At 45.1% G+C, this 24,129-nt stretch overlaps 2 protein-coding genes across 2 annotated transcripts in view; both read left to right on the top strand.

The window, feature by feature from the left end:
* The first annotated feature begins 7,571 nt into the window (after positions 1 to 7,571).
* Positions 7,572 to 24,129, top strand: part of CCBE1 (collagen and calcium binding EGF domains 1) — a 167,484-nt gene continuing 150,926 nt past the window's right edge. The window contains exons 1-2 of the mRNA XM_049782057.1: positions 7,572 to 7,702; positions 7,989 to 8,069. Coding sequence (XP_049638014.1) covers positions 7,572 to 7,702; positions 7,989 to 8,069 — 212 coding nt within the window. The remainder of the gene's footprint in view (positions 7,703 to 7,988; positions 8,070 to 24,129) is intronic.
* On the top strand, positions 12,592 to 15,987 carry LOC126020570 (vasculin-like). The gene has a single exon (XM_049782056.1). It carries the CDS (start codon positions 13,740 to 13,742, stop codon positions 15,162 to 15,164), a length of 1,425 nt encoding a protein of 474 aa, XP_049638013.1. The 5' UTR covers positions 12,592 to 13,739; the 3' UTR covers positions 15,165 to 15,987.

The following is a 24,129-nucleotide window of genomic DNA, read 5'->3' as shown; positions in this document are numbered from 1 at the left end:
TACCACAGTTTCTTTAGCCATTCATCTGTTGAAGGGCATCTTGGTTGTTTCCAGAGTCTTGCTATGGTAAATAGTGCTGCAATGAATATAGGTGTAAGGAAGGGGTTTTTGTACTGTATTTTTGTGTTCCTAGGGTATATTCCTAGGAGTGGTATAGCTGGATCATATGGGAGCTCGATTTCCAGTTTTTGAAGGAATCTCCATATCGCTTTCCATAAAGGTTGAACTAGACGGCATTCCCACCAGCAGTGGATAAGAGTTCCTTTCTCTACACATCCCCGCCAACACTGTTTGTTCTCATTCTTTTTTTTTTTTTTTTTTTTTTTTTTTTTTTGGTTTTTGGGCCACACCTGGCAGTGCTCAGGGGTTACTCCTGGCTGTCTGCTCAGAAATAGCTCCTGGCAGGCACAGGGGACCATATGGGACACCGGGATTCGAACCAACCACCTTTGGTCCTGGATCGGCTGCTTGCAAGGCAAACGCCGCTGAGCTATCTCTCCGGGCCCTGTTCTCATTCTTTGTGATGTGTGCCATTCTCTGTGGTGTGAGGTGGTATCTCATCGTTGTTTTGATTTGCATCTCCCTGATGATTAGTGATGTGGAGCATTTTTTCATGTGTCTCTTGGCCATTTGTATTTCTTCTTTGTCAAAGTGTCTGTTCATTTCTTCTCCCCATTTTTTGATGGGATTAGATGTTTTTTTCTTGTAAAGTTCTGTCAGTGCCTTGTATATTTTGGAGATTAGCCCCTTATCTGATGGGTATTGGGTGAATAGTTTCTCCCACTCAGTGGGTGGCTCTTGTATCCTGGGCACTATTTCCTTTGAGGTGCAGAAACTTCTCAGCTTAATATATTCCCATCTGTTAATCTCTGCTTTCACTTGCTTGGAGAGTGCAGTTTCCTCCTTGAAGATGCCTGTAATGTCCTGGAGTGTCTTGCCTATGTGCTGTTCTATATATCTTATGGTTTTGGGGCTGATATCGAGGTCTTTAATCCATTTGGATTTTACCTTCGTGCATGATGATAGCTGGGGGTCTACGTTCAATTTTTTGCAAGCGGCTATCCAATTGTGCCAACACCACTTGTTGAAGAGGCTTTCCCTGCTCCATTTAGGGTTTCCTGCTCCTTTATCGAAAATTAGGTGGTTGTATGTCTGGGGAACATTTTCTGAGTATTCAAGTCTATTCCACTGGTCTGAGGGCCTGTCCTTATTCCAATACCATGCTGTTTTGATAACTATTGCTTTGTAGTACAGTTTAAAGTTGGGGAAAGTAATTCCTCCCATATTCTTTTTCCCAATGATTGCTTTAGCTATTCGAGGGTGTTTATTGTTCCAAATGAATTTCAAAAGTGCCTGATCCACTTCTTTGAAGAATGTCATGGGTATCTTTAGAGGGATAGCATTAAATCTGTATAATGCCTTGGGGAGTATTGCCATTTTGATGATGTTAATCCTGCCAATCCACGAGCAGGGTATGCATTTCCATTTCCACGTGTCCTCTCTTATTTCTTGGAGCAGAGTTTTATAGTTTTCTTTGTATAGGTCCTTCACATTTTTAGTCAAGTTGATTCCAAGATATTTGAGTTTGTGTGGCACTATTGTGAATGGGATTGTTTTCTTAATGTCCATTTCTTCCTTTTTGCTATTGGTGTATAGAAAGGCCATTGATTTTTGTGTGTTAATTTTGTAGCCTGCCACCTTGCTATATGAGTCTATTGTTTCTAGAAGCTTTTTGGTGGAGTCTTTAGGGTTTTCTAAGTAGAGTATCATGTCATCTGCAAACAGTGAGAGCTTGACTTCTTCCTTTCCTATCTGAATTCCCTTGATATCTTTTTCTTGCCTAATCGCTATAGCAAGTACTTCCAGTGCTATGTTGAATAGGAGTGGTGAGAGAGGACAGCCTTGTCTTGTACCAGAATTTAGAGGGAAGGCTTTTAGTTTTTCTCCGTTGAGGATAATATTTGCCATTGGCTTGTGGTAGATGGCTTCAACTAGATTGAGAAAGGTTCCTTCCATTCCCATCTTGCTGAGAGTTTTGACCAAGAATGGGTGTTGGACCTTATCAAATGCTTTCTCTGCATCTATTGATATGATCATGTGGTTTTTATTTTTCTTGTTATTGATGTTGTGTATGATGTTGATGGATTTACGGATGTTAAACCAGCCTTGCATTCCTGGGATGAAACCTACTTGATCGTAGTGGATGATCTTCTTAATGAGGCATTGAATCCTATTTGCCAGGATTTTGTTGAAGATCTTTGCATCGGCATTCATCAGCGATATTGGTCTGTAATTTTCTTTTTTTGTAGCATCTCTGTCTGGTTTAGGTATCAAGGTGATGTTGGCTTCATAAAAGCTATTTGGAAGTGTTTCCGTTTGTTCAATTTCATGAAAGAGTCTTGCCAGGATTGGTAGTAGTTCCTCTTGGAAAGTTTGAAAGAATTCATTAGTGAATCCATCTGGGCCTGGGCTTTTGTTTTTCGGCAGACCTTTGATTACCGTTTTGATTTCATCAATGGTGATGGGGGTGTTTAGATATGCTACATCCTCTTCCTTCAACCGTGGAAGATTATAAGAGTCCAAGAATTTATCCATTTCTTCCAGGTTCTCATTTTTAGTGGCATAGAGTTTCTCAAAGTAGTTTCTGATTACCTTTGAATCTCTGTCATATCAGTAGTGATCTCTCCTTTTTCATTCCTAATACGAGTTATCAAGTTTCTCTCTCTCTCTTTCTTTGTTAGGTTTGCCAGTGGTCTATCAATCTTGTTTATTTTTTCAAAGAACCAACTTCTGCTTTCGTTGATCTTTCGGATTGTTTTTTGGGTTTCCACTTCATTGATTTCTGCTCTCAGCTTTGTTATTTCCTTCTGTCTTCCTATTTTTGGGTCCTTTTGTTGAGCACTTTCTAGTTCTATTAGCTGTGTCATTAAGCTACTCAGGTAAGCTCCTTCTTCCTTCCTGATGTGTGCTTGCAAAGCTATAAATTTTCCTCTCAGTACTGCTTTTGCTGTGTCCCATAAGTTCTGATAGTTTGTGTCTTTATTGTCATTTGTTTCCAGGAACCTTTTGATTTCCTCCTTGATTTCATCTCGGACCCACTGGTTATTGAGTATGAGGCTGTTTAACTTCCAGGTGTTAATGTTTTTCTTCTGAGTCCCTTTGGAATTCACAAATAATTTCAGAGCCTTGTGGTCAGCAAAGGTAGTCTGCAAAATTTCTATCCTCTTGATATTATGGAGATATGTTTTATGTGCCAGCATGTAGTCTATCCTGGAGAATGTCCCATGTACATTGGAGAAGAATGTGTATCCAGGTTTCTGGGGGTGGAGTGTCCTATATATATCCTCTAGGCCTCTTTCTTCCATTTCTCTCCTCAGGTCTAGTATATTCTTGTTGGGTTTCAGTCTGGTTGACCTATCCAGTGTTGACAAAGCCGTGTTAAGGTCCCCCACAATTATTGTGTTGTTATTGATATTATTTTTCAGATTTGTCAACAGTTGTATTAAATATTTTGCTGGCCCCTCATTCGGTGCATATATGTTTAGGAGAGTGAATTCTTCCTGCTCTACATACCCCTTGATTAATATAAAATGTCCATCTTTGTCCCTTACAACCTTCCTGAGTATAAAGTTTGCATTATCTGATATTAGTATGGCCACTCCAGCTTTTTTATGGGTGTTGTTTGCTTGGATGATTTTTCTCCAGCCTTTTATTTTGAGTCTATGTTTGTTCTGACTATTCAGGTGTGTTTCTTGTAGGCAGCAGAAGGTTGGATTGAGTTTTTTGATCCATTTAGCCACTCTGTGTCTCTTGACTGGTGCATTTAGACCATTGACGTTGAGAGAAAGAATTGTCCTGGGATTTAACGCCATCTTTATATCGAAATTTGGTGTCTTTTGGTTAGTCTTGTCTTAAATTAGGTCTTTCAGTTTTTCTCTTAAGACTGGTTTTGTGTCTGTAAAGTTTCTGAGCTGCTTTTTGTCAGTGAAACCATGTATTCTTCCGTCAAACCGGAAAGTGAGTTTTGCTGGGTATAGTATTCTGGGTGAAGCATTCATTTCATTCAGTCTTGTCACAATATCCCACCACTGCTTTCTGGCATTGAGTGTTTCTGGTGACAGGTCTGCTGTAAATCTCAAGGATGCTTGCTTGAATGTAATTTCCCCTTTTGATCTTGCTGTTTTCAGAATTCTGTCTCTATCTGTGGGATTTGTCATTGTGACTAGGATGTGTCTTGGGGTGGTTTTTCTGGGGTCTCTTTTGGTTGGTACTCTTCGAGCATGCAGGATTTGATCACCTATATTCTTTAGCTCTGGAAGTTTCTCTTTAATGATGTTCTTGACCATTGATTCTTCCTGGGAATTTTCTTCCTGGGTCTCTGGGACGCCAATGATTCTTAAGTTGTTTCTGTTGATCTTATCATAGACTTCTATTTTCATCTGTTCCCATTCTTTGACTAATTTTTCCGTTGTCTGCTCATTTGCTTTAAGTTTTTTGTCCAATCTCTCCTGCTGTATGGAATTGTTATGTATCTCATCTTCCACAGCACCAAGTCTATTCTCAGCTTCTGATACCCTGTCCCAGAGCTTATCCATTTTGTCATTCACTTCGTTTACTGACTTTTTCAGTCCTGTTAGTTGACATGTTATTTCAGTTTGGAGTTTTGTCATTTCTGCCTTCATATTTTCTTGGTTCTTATTAGTGTTCTGTTCAACTCGATCCATGGTTTCTTGGAGTCTGTTGAGCACCTTCCATATTGCTAGTCTAAAGTCCTTATCTGAGAGGTTGATTAGTTGTTCAGTCATTATCTGGTCCTCAGAATTGTCATCTTCATTCTCTATGTCTGATGCTGGCCTGCGTTGTTTCCCCATTGTCACACTTGTATTGTGGGTTTTTCTACGTGTTGTGGTGGTATTCATTGTCTATATGATGTAGGCAGCACACTCCTCTGGCTCCTCCCTTTCTGGATGGGCTGGCTTGCCTCTAAGGGAGGGGAGTCCTCCGTGGATGAAGCCTCACACTGGGTCAAATCTTAGGCCTGAGCATGCAACAGAGAAGACAGTCCAGAGAGAAATGCTTGCTTCTCTGATATAGCACAGTTCTTATTGTGATTTTTTCTTATTGTTGCAATGGTGTTCTTTTCTTTTCTTTTTTTTTTTTTTTTTTGGTTTTTGGGCCACACCCGGTGACGCTCAGGGGTTACTCCTGGCTATGCGCTCAGAAGTCGCTCCTGGCTTGGGGGACCATATGGGACGCCGGGGGATCGAACCGCGGTCCGTCTCCTAGGCTAGCGCAGGTAAGGCTTACCTTACCTCCAGCGCCACCGCCCGGCCCCAATGGTGTTCTTTTCTTAGAAGGAGCGCACGGCCGCGTAGCGAAGCGGAGCGGCCGTGCTCTGATGGAGCCTCTTTTGCTCCAATCCCAAGAGTCGGCTGTTGTTTTTCTGAGCTCATAAAAGTCTGAGATTGTCCAAGCTTCTGAATGGCCAGTTCTGAAAATGTCCTTCATCTATGTTGGAAGGTAATTTAGAATCAGGTCTATTTTGTGGTCGTTATATCCATGGAAGTTTGTAGCAAACAAACGAACGAACACACACAGAGCTGACTCTTAGCTTAAAGGGCTGTTGCAATGATCAAATACCAGTTTTGGAAAACAGCACCCTGTAGAGTTAGGAGGCTAACCTCGCTATGAAAAATGTCCAGCATCTGGCCACGGATGGGGCTGAGAATTCTTTTCGAACTCAAAATAAGCCCAGGAACACTCAGCAGCAAGCGAATGAAACCCATACCCGTGCCTTCCCTCGAGGGGACAACAAAGCGCCCGAAGTGGGTGCCTCTTGGCCTTCTACCTGAGCTTGCAGGAGTGTCAGGCTCCCATCTGTGGGCGAGGCTTTGAAGCATCATTAAGGCTGGCCCGGGTCGGGTCAGAGGCTTTAAAGCTGGGGCCGAGGTCGCCTCCCCGTCGCGACCATCAGTGATAAAGAAAACAGCGGCTTAACTAGCCACGCGAAACCAGCGATTGGCCCTGGGGATTTCTTCCAGGGGCCTTTACGAGGCCAGGCTGTAAATGCTCCGTAAATTTGTGCAGATTCCGACTAGGCAAGGGAGCTGGGGGGTCGGGCTATACCCCTCCATTTTTTCAACTTCCCTGGTTCTTCCCAGGAAAAAGTCGGCTTGTGGGCAGCGGGTTGGAGGTGCCCGAGAGGAGTGGTCACATTGGAAATCAATGAGACAGGGAGGACGTGCGTCGAATCCCAGTGCTCCCCGTCTGCGTCCCCTTCCCTGCCCCACTCCAGGGAGAATCCCCCTCCTCCTTCCTTCCTTCCTTCCTCCTCCTCCTCCTCCTCCTCCTCCTCCTCCTCCTCCTCCCCTTCTACCTCCTCCTCTTCTTTTTCTACCTCCTCTTCTACCTTTCTCCTCCTCTTCTTATACCCTCTCTTCTTCCTCTTCCTTCTCCTCTTCCTCCTCCTCCTCTTCTACCTTCTCCTCTTCCTCTCCTCTTCTTCCTCCTCCTCCTTCTCTTCCTCTTCTTCCTCCTCCTCCTTCTCTTCCTCTTCCTCCTCCTCTTCTACCGTCTCCTCTTCCTCTCCTCTTCCTCCTCCTCTTCTTCCTCCTCCTCTGCCTCTTCCTCCTCCTTCTCCTCCTCTTCCTCCTCCTCCGCATCTACCTTCTCTTCTTCCTCCTCTTCCTCTTCTTCCTCCTCCTCTTCTACCTTCTCCTTTCTCTCCTATCTTCCTCTTCTTCCTCCTCCTCCTCCTCTTCCTCTTCCTCCTCCTCCTCTTCCTCCTCCTCTTCCTCCTCCTCCTCTTCTACCTTCTCTTCCTCTCCTCTTCTTCCTCCTCCTCCTTCTCTTCCTCTTCCTCCTCCTCTTTTTCCTCCTCTTCTACCGTCTACTCTTCCTCTCCTCCTCCTCTGCCTCTTCCTCCTTCTCTTCCTCTTCCTCCTCCTCTGCCTCTTCGTCCTCCTTCTCTTCCTCTTTCTCCTCATTTACCTTCTCCTCTTCTTCCTCCTCTTCCTCTTCTTCCTCCTCCTCTTCTACCTTCTCCTTTCTCTCCTCCTATCTCCTCCTCTTCTTCCTCTTCCTCTTCTTCTCCCCCTCCTTCTCTTCCTTTCTCCTCCTCCCCCTCCTCCCCTTCTTCTTCTTCTTCTTCTTCCTCCTCCTCCTCCTCCTCCTCCTCCTCCTCCTCCTCCTCCTCCTCCTCCTCCTCCTCCTCCTCCCCCCTGCAAATGCAAACAAGCCTTTGGGTCCGGCCGCCTCCCTCCTCCCCTGCCCTGGAAGAGGCCGGAGGGCCAGCGCCGCCCAGAGCCCAGTCGCGCAGGGCGGCCCAGGAGACGCGAGGATCCCATCCCGAGAGGGACTCTCCGGGCTCGCTGTGAGCTGCGCGGGGACCCCAGCCCCTAGCCGACGCCCCTGCCCCCTCAGGTCCCCAGCTAGCCCCCGGCGCCCCTGGCAGGTGGCGCTCGCACCCGCCGCTGCCCCCAGCGCCCCCTGCCGAGGACCGTGGCCGGGCGGAGCGGGGAGCCTCGGGCCGGGCGGTGCTCGAGCGCCGGGCAGAGCCGGGAGCGTCCCCGATGGTGCCGCCGCCTCCGAGCCGGGCAGCAGCGGCGACGGGGCAGCTGGGCAGGCGCTTGGGTCCGCTGCTGCTGCTGCTGGCGCTGGGGCACGCCTGGAGCTACCGCGAGGAGCCCGAGGACCGCGGCAGGTCAGTGCGGCCAGTGGAGCGCGCCCGGCGCCCCGTTCTCGACGCGCGCACGGACGGGCGGGCGGGCGGAGAGCCGGCTTGGATGCGCGGCTGGCGCGACGCGTAGCCCGGCTTCCTCCCCTGCTTGCACAGTGCTCCCGCCCTGCCCGTGCCACCGAAAGCCTCCGGCGGGTCCCCGGGTGGCCCCGCTCTTCCGGGCGGCCCCTCTGCAGACGCGCGCGGGGACCGGCGCACCCCGACTCGCGCGCGCTCAGCCCGGACCGACCCCCTCGCTCTTCCCCCGCAGGGAGGTGTGCTCGGAGAACAAGGTCGCCACCACCAAGTACCCGTGTCTCAAGCCCTCGGGCGAGCTCACCACCTGCTTCAGGTAACCCGGGAAGGCGCAGCTGCGGGAAGTAGGGTTTTGTTAAGCGACGGGGACTCGGTCGGTTGGGGAACCCCGTCTCCTGGGCGCACACCTTGGTTTCCCTGAAAGACCTCATAACCCCCACTTTGCTCATCGGATGTTCACTGAAAGTCCTAGACGCCCGATGGGGGAGAGGGGTGGAAGGGAAGAGTCTACGAAGCAAAGGGGACCCCGCTTTGCTCGCTTGCGAGGTGCCAATCCAGGGCACAGGAGAGGCGAGCTGCTGCGTCTGCGCTGGCTGTCACCTTCTGTAGTAGGGACAAGGTAACATTACCCTGGCCAATGCCCGCTGACAGGAAGGTAGCGCATTGCTTGCTGGCTGTTGATGAAACTGTGTTGTGCACAGAACAAAACCGAGTAGTGGTGACTCTTCCAGAATAGTCTTTATGAGGATACGGTGTGGAAGAGGATAACGAGCTGGGCAGTGACGAACGGGCTGCAAAAGCCTCTCCAGGTGGTTCTTATTCGCCCCGAAATGAGACTCGGTTCCTGCTCTGCGCCCTTCGGAGGTCGGGGTCAATCTTTTCCGCTATAAATAACTTGGTCCCAGGGGTCTCTTGAAGAAGCCGGCGCGTGCCCAGACACTCTTGTTGCGGCTTCATAAAGGGACCAGACAAGCTTCTGGAATCCACACGAATCCACACGAATTCTCTCCGTTTAGGGTTAAATACTGGGGTGCTGTGCTAGGTAACAGGGCAGTCCCCTGATGGAGACTTAAAAGGAAAAGACCTCATGCTCAGAATTGGTCTCTACTGCCAAGAAGGTCACCTTTGTGTGCCCTTAGTGGGCTCAGGCTGAAGGCTTCAGGGTGCAAAGGGGAGCCAGGTGCCTGCAGGAAGGTACCGGACGGGTCCGGGGACAGTGAACACTGAACAGAATGAGAAACTTGAAAATGTGGGAGTGCACAGCTAGACTGGAAAAGCCTTTCTGTTGCAGCTGCTAGCTAGATGGTGAGATTTAGCTGTTTGCTCAGTCCTTGAAGGTACCCTTGCCTGTCAACCAGGAGAGCCAAGACACAATACAGTGTCCAGTTTTTTTAAAACAGTTGCTGCCACGTGGGGACTTCAGGCCATGCTTACTTCAACTGGTCATCAGTTTATTTAGTTTTAATTTGGGGAGGGTTTGTGGGTCACGCCTGGCAGTGCTCAAGGATAACTCCTGGCTCTGCATTCAGAACTCCTGTTGGGCTTCAGGGATGCTGGGGATTGAACCTGGGACAGCAGTGTGGCTACATGCAAGAAAGCCCTACCTCTCTGAAAGAATGTACTATCTGAGAGAAAGTTTCATTTTGAGAGAAAGTACTATCTCTCAGGCCCCTGATCATCAGTTTAAGCAGGCTTGTGAAAACAGCCTGAGGTTCCTTTCCAGGAAACATCTCAAGATAAAAGCAGCACCCTCTGTCTTCATTGATGCTTTCCAAAGAATTAATTGCCTTATGGGAGCTGAGATATCATAACACAGTCAATTTTTTCAGGGAAACAAACAAACAAACTTCATTTTGGGAATGAAGATGGGATGGGAATGTTCTTCATTGGAGAATTGTAAATGTTAGGATTCTTGATTCTGAAAGGTCGTTTAGCAGGCAGGGTTCTTGATTCTTGATTCTGAAAGGTCCTTTAGCAGGCAGGGTTCTTGCCTTGCACATGAATTTAATCCCTGTCACTCCATTTTCCCTCAGCAATTTACGAATAATCCCTGACAGGATATGCCCCCAACACTTTTGGATTTCTAACTTAATGGCATTGAAGAGCTCTGTGTTCTTACACATTTCAGGTTATTTTCATATGTTAGTCACTAAGTTGGTTGTCTGTCTTGCTTTTGAATCCAAGAATAGAGGATAGGCTGTCTATTGGGGAATTCAGGTTAACTTGGCACTGTAGATGCTGACTCACTCCAGGGAGGTCTAGAAATCAGCACAGGGAACTTTCGAGGGTCTTGGCCCCTCCCCAGACCCTGTGGGTAGTATGTACAATCCAGCTGAGAAGCAATGGATTATGGACCCTCATCTGGGTCAGGGGTCAGGCCCCTCTAGCACAACCTGTGGCCCAGCAGCTGACTTATACTTCTTCCACCATCACCCCCCCCACCACCACCACCAGTGGACAAAGACTGGAAACCAACTCTCAGTGAATTCTTAACTTTGAGAAAGGAGAGGGATGACACACCTCAACTAGACACCACTTCCTCCCTTGCCAACTGTCTTCTGGGTGATAAGTTTATAGTGCAAATACAGTAACATGGCTACTGCTGAACTTGGAGAAAAGGATTTTTTGTTGTTGTTGTTTCTGGGTCACACCCGGCAGCTCTCAGTAGTTACTCCTGGCTCTATGATCAGAATTGCTCCTGGCAGGCTTGGGGACCTTATGGGGTCCGGGATTTGAACCACCGTCCTTCTGCATTCAAGGCAAACACATTACTTCCATACTATTTCTCCAGCCCGGATAGGGATTTTTTTTTTTTTTTTTTTGGTTTTTGGGCCACACCCAGCGGTGCTCAGGGGTTACTCCTGGCTGGCTGCTCAGAAATAGCTCCTGGCAGGCACGGGGGACCATATGGGACACCAGGATTTGAACCAACCACCTTTGGTCCTGAATTGGCTGCTTGCAAGGCAAACGCCATTGTGCTATCTCTCCGGGCCCGGATTTTGTTTTAAGTGACTTAAAAACCACTCTAAACTGAACCTGGTAAAGGTCGACAAGGTGCTCTGTAGGTTCTACCTAAGATGTAGGGGGCAGTAATTCTAACTTTGCCCTCCCCTTGACTAGACCTTGTAAGTCCAACCTCTCCTAAGTACCACCCCTAACCCCTCCTCACCTTCAGTTTTTCCTACCTTACAATTTGGGGACTTGTGACCTGTGTACTTTGCACACAGTATCCCTAATCCTCAAAGCCCCTTTGAGCAGAGGTATTATCTTGTTCTCTAGTGGGAGGGACACCCCCCCCCAGTTAGAGGGATTAAGTAAACTTGCCCCAGGGTCACTCAGCTAATGTGAGTCAAGACTCAAACTCTCAAACTCAGGGGGTTGCTCCAGCTTTAAAGCCTTGGGGCCTCTTATCTCTAAAATAACTAGGGAGAAAGCTGGGCTTTCCAGGTCCTGAAATCTCACTCAGGAAGACAAACCATCCATTCTGCCAGCTGCCAGGGCTGGACAGTGCAAAGGAAAACCCCAGCACACATCTTGGCCAATGGTGGATCCTAAATTCTCAGAACTTTTGGAATCTGCCTTGCTGTCCTCTGTCTTGGTGCAGTTACAGGATCACTTGATTTACTAAGTTGATTTCAACACGCCTTGCTTTCTTTCCTTGTAGAATTTTCTCTGAAGTGCTGGGTCTAAGTTGAGTTTCTCCAGCTCAAGATGCTTTATTCCAAATACCAAAGTTCAGACTTGTCAAATCAATGTTAGTGGCAGCTTAACCAGCTCAAAGGGCTCCTTTGTTGAGCATTGAACAGTGGTAGACTCCTTCCTACCAGAGAAAATCTTGAAATTGAACTGTTGGTATTCTCCAGCAAAATGTACCGAAGGACAAGAGAGATACACAGCAGCCTTTTATGTGGTTTGAGACTCAGCATCCTATATAGTCCCCCAAGCCCTCTAAAAGTGATTCCTGAGTACAGAGCCAGGAGTAACCCCTGAGCAATGCTGCATATAGTTTCAAAAGAGAAACTAAATTACTATAGTTAAACCAAGTATATAAAGTTAGGGTCCAACATAAGTATTTATTAGGTATTAATTAAGTATTTATTAAGACTTATTACAGGTTGATTTTTTTTAAAAAAATCTTAAGTCATGTAGATGGAGCAAATTCTCCTTTTTTGTGTCTTGGGTCAATAAATGGGCGAATTTGTCACTTACAATGGAAGGGGATATGATCACAGATAGTACATATGTCTGGCATGTGTGTGGGAACTCTGCTTTAACCCATAGCATGCCAAGTTCATAAATGTTGAGAATTGGAAGCTATGCATCCCTCATAATTATGCCTTCATAATTGAAGTCTGTTGTATATTTCTTGGGGGCAGGGAGGTGGCACAGGTGCTAAAGCATGTGTCTTAGGGAAGGCAAGATCCTGAGTCTGCCCTGAACATGCCCTTTCCCATTGTCCTATTCTTCTACTGCTGGGAATATCTTTGGTGGCATCTGAGATCCAACAACCCCAGGCACTTAAGTTGGCCTTGAGTGGTTTTATGAAAACATGCTTATGTATTGGGGACCTACCTAAAATATTACTTTTACTGAAAGAGGCCATACCCAATAAACATCCTGATAAAAATCTGGGAGGCTGGGGCGTACTGCTCTGGAAAATATATATGCTAGGATTTAAACCGTTGTTGTGACCATAGTGTATGCAAGGCAAGTTCCATAATCTCAGTACTATCTAGCTTCTGTTTCAGTTTTGGGATGCATTAAGAATTTGTACTTTATATTGAGTATAAAATGGTTCTAGAAAATTCTTAAAGAATAAGAATATTCCGATTGCGGATCGGGTCGGCGCCATTTTGGGACCGAGACTGGCGGTGGGGGAGGGAAAAGCGGCAAAAGGGGATTATTCAAAGTACCGAAAACCTCCTCCCGGGATCGAGCGCGGCGGCACCCCAGGCCCGGAGCCCCTCTGGTGCGGCCGAAGGTGATCGAATTACTCAGATATGAAGATTTTCTTCTAGGTTTTGTGTGAAAGGCCTCGGATATTTCAAGTGGCCATTTTGGAATTACAATGTTTTTGGATAATTTTGCCCCAGAAGTTTAAGATCGGCAGGAATCGTCTCGGAAGTGTTCTGATAGTAGTGAATGTTTCTACAAGCCGCTTAAAAAGAGTGACGGACACCGCTTCACTATTTCGGTTCAGACGGATTCTATAACATACTCAAGTATTGCAGCTGGTGGTATTTTTGCCTCCCCCACCCTCTCTGTTGGTGTTCTTCAGCCAGAACTGTAAGATATGTTTGATTTGTGTACTGAATAGTTCCGACAGTTTCAAATTACTGTTTAAATATTTCTGACGTCCCATGGCAGTTTATTTTTACTTTTATTAAAAATTTTAGGAATTGTTTACCTCAACCCTTTTCAGATCACAATGGGACAGATTTTCTAAATGAAGACATTGAAAAACACAATCTTTCTCCTTCTATCTTTTATTTAAGTGGGATTTAAGATGTTGCCATTTCCCAGCAGCATGGTAGTATTGAGATAGCTATGTGTCTGTAGATGCTGAATGTTTAGGAATGCCCTTCAGATGTGAAGTTTCTTTTTGTTTTTGCTTTTGGGCTCATAACTTGGATATTTCATCTGGAGTGGATAAGTACAACTGTGACAAATACATGGAATAATTCAAGAAGACTATAGAATCTTAAATCCAAGGAACTTGGCTTATTCTGAAGATAGCCATATGAAAACTTTAAAACAGAAGTATGGGTAGCTGACTTGAAGTAGTAACTCTATGTCAAATAGTCGTAGATTAAGTATCTTTAAAGAACTTGGATATTATTTCAGAGGATACAAAATAAAAAAACAAACTGGAAAACATAAAGATTACAGAGAAAAACGCAACACCTTCCTGTGCAGTCCTATTGGAATTTGGACTTGCCATGAGGTGTTGAAGCCTATTTCATTGAGTCGGAGAGACTGGACCTAAATGGCGCAGCATGACTTTGCACCAGCCTGGCTTAATTTTCCTACTCCGCCATCGTCAACAAAGTCGTCATTGAATTTTGAGAAGCATTCTGAAAATTTTTCATGGACAGAAAATCGGTATGATGTGAATCGTCGACGACACAACTCTTCAGATGGCTTTGATTCTGGTATTGGACGACCTAATGGAGGTAATTTTGGAAGGAAAGAAAAAAATGGATGGCGTACACATGGAAGAAATGGTACAGAAAACATAAATCATCGAGGGGGGTACCATGGTGGAAGTTCCCGTTCTCGTAGCAGTATTTTTCATCCTGGAAAAAGCCAAGGACTACACGAAAACAGCATACCTGACAATGAAACAGGGAGGAAAGATGATAGGAGAGAACGTAAACAGTTTGAGGCTGAAGATTTTCCATCTTTAAATCCTGAGTATGAGAGAGAACCAAATCAGAATAAATCTTTAGCTGCAGGTGTATGGGGCCTACACGCCCAGACACACACATACCAAACCAAAAAAATCTCCCAAGCTCCTCTCTTAGAATATCCTCCGAATCCTAAATCTAGAACCCCAAGGATGCTGGTTATTAAGAAAGGTAATGCAAAAGACTTACAGCTCTCTGGATTCCCAATTCAGTCACAGCCAGCTAAGAATGGGACTGGCCCAAGTGTTTATAAAGGCTTAGTCCCTAAACCTGCTGCTCCACCTACAAAACCTACACAATGGAAAAGCCAAACTAAAGAAAATAAAGTTGGGAGTTCTTTCTCTCATGAGTCTACTTACAGTGTTGGTAACTTTAATGCTTTTAAACCAACTGCCAAGAATTATAGTCCATCAACAACTTCAGTAAAAGAGCAGCCTCGGCTAACCAAACTGACCCGTATGCGTACTGATAAGAAGAGTGAATTTTTGAAAGCATTAAAGAGGGACAGAGTAGAAGAGGAACATGAAGATGAAAGCCATGCTGGTTCAGAGAAGGATGACGACTCGTTTAATTTGCATAACAGCAATAGTACTCGCCAAGAAAGGGACATAAACCGAAATTTTGATGAAAGTGAAGTTCCTCAAGAGAATGGCAATGCCTCAGTGATATCTCAACAGATCATTCGTTCTTCTACCTTCCCACAAACGGATGTTCTTTCAAGTTCACTTGAAGCAGAACACAGATTGTTAAAGGAGATGGGCTGGCAAGAAGACAGTGAAAATGATGAAACTTGTGCTCCTTTAACTGAAGATGAAATGAGAGAATTCCAAGTTATTAGTGAACAGTTACAGAAGAATGGCCTGCGGAAAAATGGTATTTTGAAAAATGGTCTGATCTGTGACTTCAAGTTTGGACCCTGGAAAAACAGCACTTTCAAACCCACTATTGAGAATGATGACACAGAAACAAGTAGCAGTGACACATCAGATGATGATGATGTGTGAAGGATTTCCTAACAGCTTTAGAAATTTTAGTGTGATACATCTCATACAATTTGGGGTGAATTGTAAAAATGAAGAACTATAATTTATGTAGTAAAAAACCCCATTAGAAGATGATTTTTTGGGGGACTTCAATATGAAGAAAACCCAAGAATGTTGTGTTGGGCTGTGTTGAACTTTATTTCTTTGTAAATGAATGTTGTAGAAATGAGGACTTTGGTTGATCCAACATTGACCTTCTTCATCACTGCAGCATTTCTCTGACTAGCAATGTGACGATGTAACAAATGAGATTTTTCTCATTTAATAATAAAAAATTGTGTAATGTTTTGCAAAGCTTCTGTCTTAAAATGTCCAGGTCTTAAGGAAAAAAAGGCAGCTTACACTGTTTTGCTTGCAGAGTCATACCTTTTTCTTACAATGGAACTCCTCAAGTCTACTTTGTGCGCTCCCAATTCCCTCCCCTCCCCCCAAAGGACAATGTAGCATGTTGGCTAAATCTGGAGCAAAGTGCACTAAAATTAATTTCATGAATTCAACTGTTGTATTAGTCACCTTTCCAAACATAATTGCTCTTTAGCCATTTGTAGTTCAGTAAATGTTACAGGAAAGACTTGGCCACACTTACAAATTTTAAGAGGTGATTTCTAAGAGCTTTATTTGGGTATGTTGTCAGACCAGGATTTTCTGGGCTGGTGGAAAAGAATCTTGTGGGAAAACTTATTTTGATAAATTATTACACATGCAGAAAAACTGATCACATTGACTGGATCTGTCCACAACATGGAAAATAAACTGGATTTTCAGAAAAAAAAAAAAAAAAGAATATTCCCTGGTCTGGTTACAGACTTGATTTTTGGGGTTCTTAAAATGTTACGTCATGACATGTGATGGGGGTTTAAGTCCACATGGTTCTTACTGTCCCATCAACAATAGGGAAGAGAAGAGAAGGCAGCTAGACATGGTTGGGGGCAAAGGGAACAATCATACTGGGGATAGTACAGCAGATAAGTCATTTGCCTTGAATAAGGCTAACCTGTGTTTAATCCTTGTCATCTTTGGTCCCCAAGCACCACCAGGAAAGATCCCTGAAGGTAAAGCCAGGAGTAACCCTTTAACATGCCCAAACAAAACAAACAAAAACAAAAAACCTCATGGCATGGTGGTTTTGTAGCCTAGTGTTACAGACTTGTCTAAACTGCATTAATTGTAATATTTAGCTCTGTGGCTCCTGAGTCCCGCCAGTAGTGTCTTGGAAACACTGTTCTTGTCCAAGTCCCATCTCTACTTTTCACAGACACAGTAATGTTGCCAAACACTGTTGCGCTAATGTGTTTAGGTGACCTCACTTTCTGAATTTGAGTTGGGGTCCAGGAGCTCTATCTGCCAAGGCTGCTGTGTTCTGTGGAAGGCTAACTTGGTGGAAGGGCTGGCGGATGTCCTGGAATGTGCTCTCTGCTTGGTTCTCCAGTTCTTACACCAACAGGCTTCAATGTCAAAACACACTGTAACTGACTGGCCTGCGTTCAAATCTTCACTTCTTTGTTTTGTGACCTGGAGCAGCATCTTTCCCTCTGTGCTGGCTTTTACCTGCTGGAAGTGAGGACCTCATCAGTTACCAGAGTTACAGGGCAGCTGAGAGCTTACAACTTCACATGTGTAGGACTCCCTGGGTTTAAGTGACTCTCCTGATCATCATTGAATTCATGCAGTATGTCTCTAGCCAACAGTAGCATTTTAGGATGTTTTATGAGCTTCCCCTGCAGACTCTCTGAGGGAGCAAACTCAAACCCAGACAGAATCATGGCAATTGCTCTCTGCTTTTTTGAGCACAGGTGCTTTTCAAAGCACCAATATCATGACAGAACCATGTGGAGCATCACTTGGTTACCTGAGGCTGGTTACAGTTGGCAGAAGTGGCCTAGTATGAAGAGTGGAGGGAGACAGAATTGGGTTGAAGCCTCCATTTCTGCTCTTGTTTCTGCCTGTGAGTGAGTCAAGGTCAGGGCCTGCTTCTAGGGTGCTCTTGTTTATCCAGAAATTGCCTCCCCTTCCCTGCTTTCACCATGTAAACCAAATTACACCAGGCCAGGCCTTCAGAATCCCTGAGGCTCCCAATTCAGTCAGATCCCACAATGCCCCTGAACATGTGTTTGTGACCTCACAATTGTCCTCTACCTTCAGGCAATGGTATAAACTTGAGTGAGCAGTGGGAGTGCTTGGGCGTGTCTCTGCCCAGACACATGGACATGGCTCTGTTTTGGCAATCTGCCTCTCGTCAAACTATGTCTACAGAGGCTCAGGATAACAAAAACATTCACAACAGAGTTTGAACTTGGCTCCAGACTATTCAACCTTCCAGAACCCTCTTCGCTTTCTTTGAACTTGCACCGGAAGTGAAGTGTGTTCATTGAATTGAAGACAATGGTGTGTCTTTGGAGCATTGCTGGCACTTTGGGGCAAGGCCAATGGCAGGTGCAGATCTTAGTACTAGATACCATGGCTCTCCCTCCTCTGGGAGTTCATCTCATGCTTTGAAGGCAGGTGGGTAGAGAGCTGGCAAAAGGCTGGTCCTGGATTACTTTTCATTCACTCTGAGTGATAATGCAAAGATAGGAAATGGGGTATTACTGAATGGGCCACAGAGGGCTGAGCTTTCCGGGGCTGCATCCTTGGAGACTGGAACATTGGCTGCTGCCATTGTTCCTGAGTTGTTGAGGCCTAACTTCCTGAGGAGGGGACTACTGCCCTCATCCACCACATTCCATACCCCCGGAAAAGCAAACTGCGAATCAGCTTTCTGTTTTCTCAGGAGAAAGCTCGCATTTCAACCAGGACCTGGTCCTCTAGCAACCCCTGCCCTCCTGCCCACCAGCCGGGCTGCTTTTGAGAGCCTGGGCGCCTGCCTGGGGCCTCACTGACTACCCTGAGAACAAAGGTCTCCCTTCTGTGTCTTGCTTTTCTTTGGGGGATGAAAAGTAAATAGCTATAACATCTGTGGTGTCTCTCCTGCCAAGCCAGCGCCTTTCTCTCCCATGAAGCTATTTATCAGCCAGAGCATTTCGCCAGCCGCCTTCATTCACATATTCAAACTCTCAACCTTGCTATGTACCAAGTGCAGAGCTAGGCACTCAGAATGCCTCTGTGAACAAGGCAGGCATGGAACAAAATCCCAACCCTCTGTCTTCCTGAATTTATGGATTTTAATTTAGTCTCTTGGTGTAAAGGGATTTTGAGACAAAGATATCCCGTGGGACCTATGAAGCATGTCTTTGGCCCAAATTTGATGAGTGTCCAAAATAGAGGTGCTTAAAGCTGGAAGTTTCCTGTGGCCCAGCTGTGTCTTTCAGGGAAAGCACCCCCCCAATAGTTCCAAGCAAGGGACTTGAGAAAGGGGGAGTAGGTTGGGTGATGATGTAATGGAAACCACTTTTACAGGGACTTAACAAAGGGAAAGGACTTTTCTGGAGAACTTCAGGAATGTGAAGGTGTCACAATGGAGGTGAGTTCTCCTGTGGAGTGGATGGCAGATTCAGAACCGGCCCTGTGAGGGATAAATATCTTGGCCCGTCTCTGGCTTTCTAATGGCACCAACGCAGGAAATACAGTGAGGAGACATGCCCAGCCGATGAAAGTTGATTTTCTGAATGACCCACTTGATTTGGCAGCAGTGTTCTTGCACCTTCTCAACAATTTTTGTCCACCCTGGAAACTGGTGGGTGGAACAGTGTTAGGATCACGTGTTCAAGACATGCACACTGATGCAGACTGTTAGTGACTCATACTTGGCATATGTGATTTAATGAACACAATTCTAGTGCTGTTTTTTATGTGTTAGTCCAATTGGCTAAGAACATGTGTTCAGCTTGAGGTCCACATGTATTGGATAGACCATACTGTTACATGTGATAGGAGATAAATTGGAGCATCTTTCTCTGCTCTTCATGATGTTAGAAACAGGACCCTATTCAGTCTCATTCTTGCTTTCGATTTCCATCTTTCCCTACTCCTTTGGGCTGGTCTGTTTGCCCCTGGTGGGTAAAGCAACCCCATTCTTCCTCTTCTGAGAACCACTTAGCTGCTGATACCCTGACAAGTTGCTTGAACAGAGAACTGGTGGGAAGCCAGGAGAGTTCTCAGCATTCAGGAGTGGGAGAAGGGGCAGCAATGGGCAAACTGGGGCTGCTTTAGCACAACCCATAGATCCCTGACATTCTTAAGGATGGTTGAAAGCATGTGAAGAATGCTTTTTTTTTTTTTAAGGGGTTTGAAAAACAGATTGTGCAACAGAGACCTTATTTGGCCTTGAAGCCTCAGATATTTCCTAACCTGACCCCTCTACAAAACAATGTTTGTCAATTTCCTCAATGCCAGCATCAGGAGTGGGACTCTGGGTCCACATGTTACAAGTTCCTGGCTCTTCAGGACTTATAATGTTGGATGGATCTTGTCAAAGCATCTTGGGGTATTTGTGGGGTATTTTTGGGATTGCCTTTTTTCCTCATGTTTGGATTTCTTGGCCTAAACATCACTGGTTGTGACTTGGTTTCTCTCTCTCCAGGAACTAACTGTTGATGAGCTGGTGTGGTTTTTGAAGTCTCAATTGTAGATGATGCTCCAGAATTAGGTCATCAGGATTTTAGGGAGCTGATTTTATTGGTGGACTACTAATGTGCTGCTGCTTTTCTGCATATTCCCCCAATAAACCTTATGCCCATTGAGTAACCCCAGATTGCCTTGGCGAACCTCTTTCCTTGCTTAGTTCCATTTCCTTAATTCCTGATTTTTGTGAATTGCTCATGACATGTGTTTTGTTGACTTGAAGCACAGTTCCAAAAACTTCAAGTTTATTTTTAAGTTTTGACAGTAAAAAAAAAATGTCACCTTCAAAAACAAATAATAGCTTATGTTGGATGATGTTACCAATGACAGACACTCTAAATCAACATATCTCAACCAGGGGCCATTGGCCTCAGCATATTCCAAAAGAATCCCTGGGGGAAATTGCATAAATTAGGGCACATGCATGACATGACACAAGGGAACCGACCAGTAGGTTAGGAGGGGCCACAAAAGGAAACAAGGGCAGAAAGGGGCCAGGGTCAGATAAAGGTTGAGAAATACTGCTCTAAATCATAGTTGCAACATTAAATTTTTCTTATATGAATAAAAAGTAATAATACATGACACAGTGACACTGTGAATGATACATTAGTAATTAAACTCATCAACTTTGACTCTTAATTGCCTTTCAGCAATGCCCGCTGTTTTGTTGTAATAAAGGCTCATGAAGACTTAAATACACTCCCTGGAGATATTGAGAGTTTAATTCCAGATCGTGCAATAAAGTGACTCTCAGTGGATTAACCACATGAACTCTCTCATTTCACAATGCCTGTGAAAGCTAAGCCTATACAATACCACAGTCTATTAAATGGATTAAGGCATTATTTCATCCAAGCAACACACACACACATTTAAAAAGCTCTCACCAGGGGCCAGAGAGATAGCATGAAGGTAAGGCATTTGCCTTGCATGCAGGACAGTGGTTCAAATCCTGGCATCCGGGTTCTCTGAGCCTGCCAGAAGCGATTTCTGAGCATAGAGCCAGGAGTATCCCTGAGTGCTGACGGGTGTAACGCAAAAACCAACCAAAAAAAAAAAAAAAGTTCTCACCATTCTGAGTCTTCAGGTTTTGACCTCTGAGAGTCTTATCTTGATGAACAATGACTTGCTGGATATTGTGGTAGTTGCAGAATGTCAGTGAGCTGGTGGTCATTTCTTAAGCAGTGACATTTGCAGCATTGATTGATTCTCTTGCCAAGAGATTTCTATGTCGCACAGTTCATTGCATTCCTCTCCCCTCCAACTCCCAGGGATCCTATTAGTCATCATCTTAAACCCAGTCTCTGTGATATCAGCTCAAATCTTTCAAATCTTTGACACCCTAAACCCTTTTTTAATACCCTATTTGTGTTCATGGAATTTTGGGTCATTTTGGTGTTTACGGTATTTTCATCAAGAGTGATGCTGATGACCAAAGGACCTTCCGCTCATCCATAAGAACCAATTCCTGCTCTATGAAACCTTTGGGATTGTCACAGTGCAACCATGTCATTAGGCTCCCTTTCTCTTGCTACTTCCCTTAATAGTCATATTTTATCTACATTTTTTCTCTCTTTGGATGTCTCTAGTCCCTCAGTCATGCAGAAGGGACCTCTGTGAGAGGCAACCTCTGTGAGGTTCATATGAATGTTGCTATTCTGACCTCCCAAGAGTCATGAATGTCTACACAGTGTCTCCAGAAGGTTTCCAAAGTGCATTGCCCTGATCACCAGATACTGAGACATCTGTATCAGGGAAATATCTGTATCAGATAAGACTGGTATAGCATTATAAACTATATTTGAGAATTAAATGTCACAGTGATTCTTTGAGTCATGGGCTCAGGAATGCATGTTAAAAGTAGGTAGGAATGGGGCCGGTGAGGTGGCGCTAGAGGTAAGGTGTCTGTCTGCCTTGCAAGCGTTAGCCAAGGAAGGACCGAGGTTCAATTCCCTGGCATCCCATATGGTCCCCCCAAGCTAGGGGCAATTTCTGAGCACTTAGCCAGGAGTAACCCCTGAGCATCAAATGGGTGTGCCCCCCCCCAAAAAAAAGTAGGTAGGAATACACTCTCCTCATCCATCTCCACCAGAGCTCAAGGGTGACCAGATGTATCATTACTGAGCAGTCATTTTGAAAGACTTTCCCCAGAGCTAAAGCAATAGTACAGTGGTTAGTGATAGAGTACTTATCTTCCATGCAACTGACCCAGTTTCCATCCCCTGTAACCCAGATGGTCTTCCAAGCCCACTAAGAGTGTGTACATAGCAGGTATAAGCCTTGAACACTGCAGGATATGACCCCAAAACAAAAGAGAAGGACCTTTTTTCCTGAGTACCGAGTCCTAACAGTGGCTTTGTGCTACCCAGGAAATCCTGTTGTAACCAGATGTACTGTCCTCCAGACTATTCTCTCTAGAGAGCATAGGCAGAGTTGATCTAGCAGAATTCTTGATGGCCTGAGAATTTCAAAGTGGTAAGCATCAACTTCCAGCTAAAGACACCAACCCATTCGAGATTATCCATTTATCTTTTGAAGTTTTGAAGCCAGGCTTTCATTCTTGGTAGCTATAAAAGTACTAGCTGGCTATGTCTTCCCCTAGAAGGGTATGTTGTCTACATTGAAAATCTATTCCATGTCGCCTCCATCAACTGGGTCTCATGGAGAACTTACCGCAACTTCTTCCCTCCATTGACTACAACTGGGTCATAGGGAAGACTCACTTCCTAAATCTCAGGGACCCTGACTCTGCTCCTTCATATTTCTTTCTGGCTTTCTCTTTGCAGATTTGGAAGGCCAATTCTGGGTGCTTCAGCTAAACGAAGTGTGGTGGCACTGGTTGTCCTCTCCCAGTCACCTGACTTTCTGTCAGTCAGCTAGAAGACCTGTTGCCCTTCCTTTGTACTCATTGGAGAAGCATTTCACACTTCCTTCTACAACTTGGCCTTTGTAGTTCTACTTTTGGCTGGCTGTTCTGTTGTAAGTGGTCTCACTTTTGAGCCTCTCTCAGCTTTTAGCACGCCTTCTCCACTAAGCTCAGGCAGTTAATTGTAGCTTTGGGTTTAAAGGAAGAGACATGTGACCTCACATGTTTCACTTGATCTCTTAAAGGCCATACTAGAGCTACATATTGTTCTCATTTTTATAGTGCTGAATATCATGGAATTGAGGGACCTTGGTCTCTAAAGCCAGAATCTTCACTGATGAATGGTCACTGTGAGTGAGCTCTATGAGCTCACAAGGCTTGTGGTTCCACCCAGTTCTGAGCCTAGATCACCACAGTAGATATAAGAGTCAGAAAGAAAGTTGGAAATATTGTGAGAGTTGCCAAATGGGCCATACACATAGTGAGCACTGACTATTGGGGAAAATGCCATCTGCAAATTTGGTGGGTACAGGACTGAGTGAATTGTGGGTTTGTAGATCCAGTATTTCAAACATAGGAAATCAAAGGCACAAAGGTGAGCTCTGCCTGTCATGATGCCAAACCCTGGGTCTAATGGAAAAGGTAGTCAAAGGATAAAGGATGGTGTAAGGTGGAGGAGGGTGGAGAGAAGGAAAGAACATGGAAAAAAGAAGTACTGAGATGCATTTCTTTAACTATTAGGATACAGTAAAGAAGAACAGGTTGGATCAGTCAACCCTTGAACAATGAAGGGTTAAAGCTCTCCTTGCAATAGCCAAAGTACCTGTAACTACAGTGCAACGATTATAACTACTTATAACTTTGACACCTTCCCCAAAATTTGACTCAAACTGCCCACCACTGAATGAGAGTCTGGCAACTAGCTGTTGATTTTAGCACAGGCTTTGTGTGTTGCATATACTGATAGACCCAGACAGTATAGTCAAACCAGATGGGCAGGATTATAAGAAAGTATATCAGTGGTACCTCGCCATATTTATCAGACCTGTTTCATCATCTGCTGACAAGAAAATCCTCACCTAATGGACACATCATTTCTAACTGGTGTACAGAGGTTCACTGTATAAGTTGATAAGACAGTATTCAATGGGGTGGCGGTTGAAAAGTTTATATTAAAGTCACATGGGAGGCAATGACCTAGGCCTCTTATCTCGCCAGAGGGAGGTGAAAGGAAGGACAGACAGACAAGTTTTTGAGAAAGGCAGCAGACTTTCAAATGCGGCTCTGGGGATCATCCATGTGTGCCCACTTTACAAGGGCCTGTTGCTCCCTCCTTTTCCTTTCTTCCCTAGGCAGTGGTTTTCAGTGGCATGTCCCCACTTCCACTGGGCAGCCACCCAGTGGATTATCCTAAGATACATTGAGACTTGCCTTCCTAGGAGTCTCTACAAGCGTGCTCACATGGGTGAAGATGGAGTGATCTGTGTATCCAGCAAT

The sequence above is a fragment of the Suncus etruscus genome, chromosome 10 (genome assembly GCF_024139225.1).
Source record: "Suncus etruscus isolate mSunEtr1 chromosome 10, mSunEtr1.pri.cur, whole genome shotgun sequence".
In the NCBI taxonomy this organism is placed as follows: Eukaryota; Metazoa; Chordata; class Mammalia; order Eulipotyphla; family Soricidae; genus Suncus; species Suncus etruscus.
Note: the sequence above shows the minus strand (reverse complement) of the source record. Positions and strands in the feature narration are given on the sequence as shown.

Excerpts from the sequence above, each read along its gene's own strand:
- LOC126020570 (XM_049782056.1), top strand. The coding sequence starts at position 13,740 with ATGGCGCAGCATGACTTTGCACCAGCCTGGCTTAATTTTCCTACTCCG.